This window comes from Sander vitreus, chromosome 17, assembly GCF_031162955.1.
Source record: "Sander vitreus isolate 19-12246 chromosome 17, sanVit1, whole genome shotgun sequence".
Classification (NCBI taxonomy): Eukaryota; Metazoa; Chordata; class Actinopteri; order Perciformes; family Percidae; genus Sander; species Sander vitreus.
Window position 1 is genome coordinate 32,889,918 of NC_135871.1, and position 1,861 is coordinate 32,891,778.

A 1,861-nucleotide genomic window follows, 5' to 3' on the forward strand; every position below is an offset into this window, starting at 1 on the left:
TGTAACGGGGTACGATAGATACTGCACCTGTAACGGGGTACGATAGATACTGCACCTGTAACGGGGTACGATAGATACTGCACCTGTAACGGGGTACGATAGATACTGCACCTGTAACGGGCACGATAGATACTGCACCTGTAACGGGGTACGATAGATACTGCACCTGTAACGGGGTACGATAGATACTGCACCTGTAACGGGGTACGATAGATACTGCACCTGTAACGGGGTACGAGCACCTGTAACGGGGTACGAGCCCCGATGGAGCCCTGTTTTCAGTCTTTCTATTGGTTGATAAACATCAGATTTAGTGTTTTTAACAACTAAAAAAAAAAACTTCAATATTTTCAGGTTTCTTACGGAGAAATGGTCGGCTGTGATAACACAGATGTAAGTATCATGTTTATTAGAGCGTGTGTGTGTGTGTGTTTTAACATGGTGTGTGTGTGTGTGTTTTAACATGGTGTGTGTGTGTGTGTGTGTGTGTGTGTGTGTGTGTGTTTTAACATGGTGTGTGTGTGTGTTTTAACATGGTGTGTGTGTGTGTTTTAACATGGTGTGTGTGTGTGTGTTTTAACATGGTGTGTGTGTGTGTGTTTTAACATGGTGTGTGTGTGTGTGTTTTAACATGGTGTGTGTGTGTGTTTAACATGTGTGTGTGTGTTTTAACATGGTGTGTGTGTGTGTGTTTTAACATGGTGTGTGTGTGTGTGTGTGTGTGTGTGTGTGTGTGTGTTTTAACATGGTGTGTGTGTGTGTTTTAACATGGTGTGTGTGTGTGTTTTAACATGGTGTGTGTGTGTGTTTTAACATGGTGTGTGTGTGTTTTAACATGGTGTGTGTGTGTTAACATGGGGTGTGTGTGTGTGTGTTTTAACATGGTGTGTGTGTGTGTGTGTTTTAACATGGTGTGTGTGTGTGTGTTTTAACATGGTGTGTGTGTGTGTGTTTTAACATGGTGTGTGTGTGTGTGTTTTAACATGGTGTGTGTGTGTGTGTGTGTGTGTGTGTGTGTGTGTGTTTTAACATGGTGTGTGTGTGTGTGTGTGTGTGTGTGTGTGTGTGTGTGTTTTAACATGGTGTGTGTGTGTGTTTTAACATGGTGTGTGTGTGTTAACATGGGGTGTGTGTGTGTGTGTGTGTGTTCAGTGTCCCATCGAGTGGTTCCACTACGGCTGCGTGGGTCTGACGGAGGCTCCCAAGGGGAAGTGGTATTGCCCGCAGTGTACGGCCGCCATGAAGAGAAGAGGCAGCCGCCACAAATAGACTGACTGACTGTCCTCCGCCCGAGGTCAGAGGTCAACAGGCTGCTCACATACCAGACACACATGCTTTGTGCCAACAGAAATCATCTTTAAATTAAGACTCAAATGTTTTGTCTCACTAAATATCACCCAAGTGTAGTTTTTTTTTTTATTTTAAAAAGCCCAGAAACTACAAATGTTCTACCTGTTTGCTTTGTTTTTTTTATCATAACATAAGTCAGAGTTTTACAGTTTAAAATAAAATGTACATAATTCTGAGTTTATGGATCCCATAGTTCTGTCTTTAGACTGTTCAGGTCACATTAAAGTCAGTATGTCCAACACTGAGATCTCTCATTACTCAAATGGTTTTCTTTCACTCAACATTAGGCCTGCACGAGTCGGGGGGGAAATATGACACACACACACACACACACACACACACACACACACACACAGAGAGAGACACAAACACACACACACACACAGAGAGAGACAAACACACACACACACACACACACAGAGAGAGACAAACACACACACACACACACACAGAGAGAGAGACACAAACACACACACAGAGAGAGACACACACACACACACAGAGAGAGAGA

At 43.3% G+C, this 1,861-nt stretch overlaps 1 protein-coding gene across 1 annotated transcript in view; it reads left to right on the top strand.

The window, feature by feature from the left end:
* ing3 (inhibitor of growth family, member 3) overlaps positions 1-1,595 on the top strand; it is a 9,897-nt gene extending 8,302 nt beyond the window's left edge. Inside the window, exons 11-12 of the mRNA XM_078273476.1 lie at positions 355-393; positions 1,153-1,595. Of these exons, the coding sequence (XP_078129602.1) occupies positions 355-393; positions 1,153-1,269 (156 nt within the window). The 3' untranslated portion in view covers positions 1,270-1,595. The remainder of the gene's footprint in view (positions 1-354; positions 394-1,152) is intronic.
* Positions 1,596-1,861: the final 266 nt, after the last annotated feature.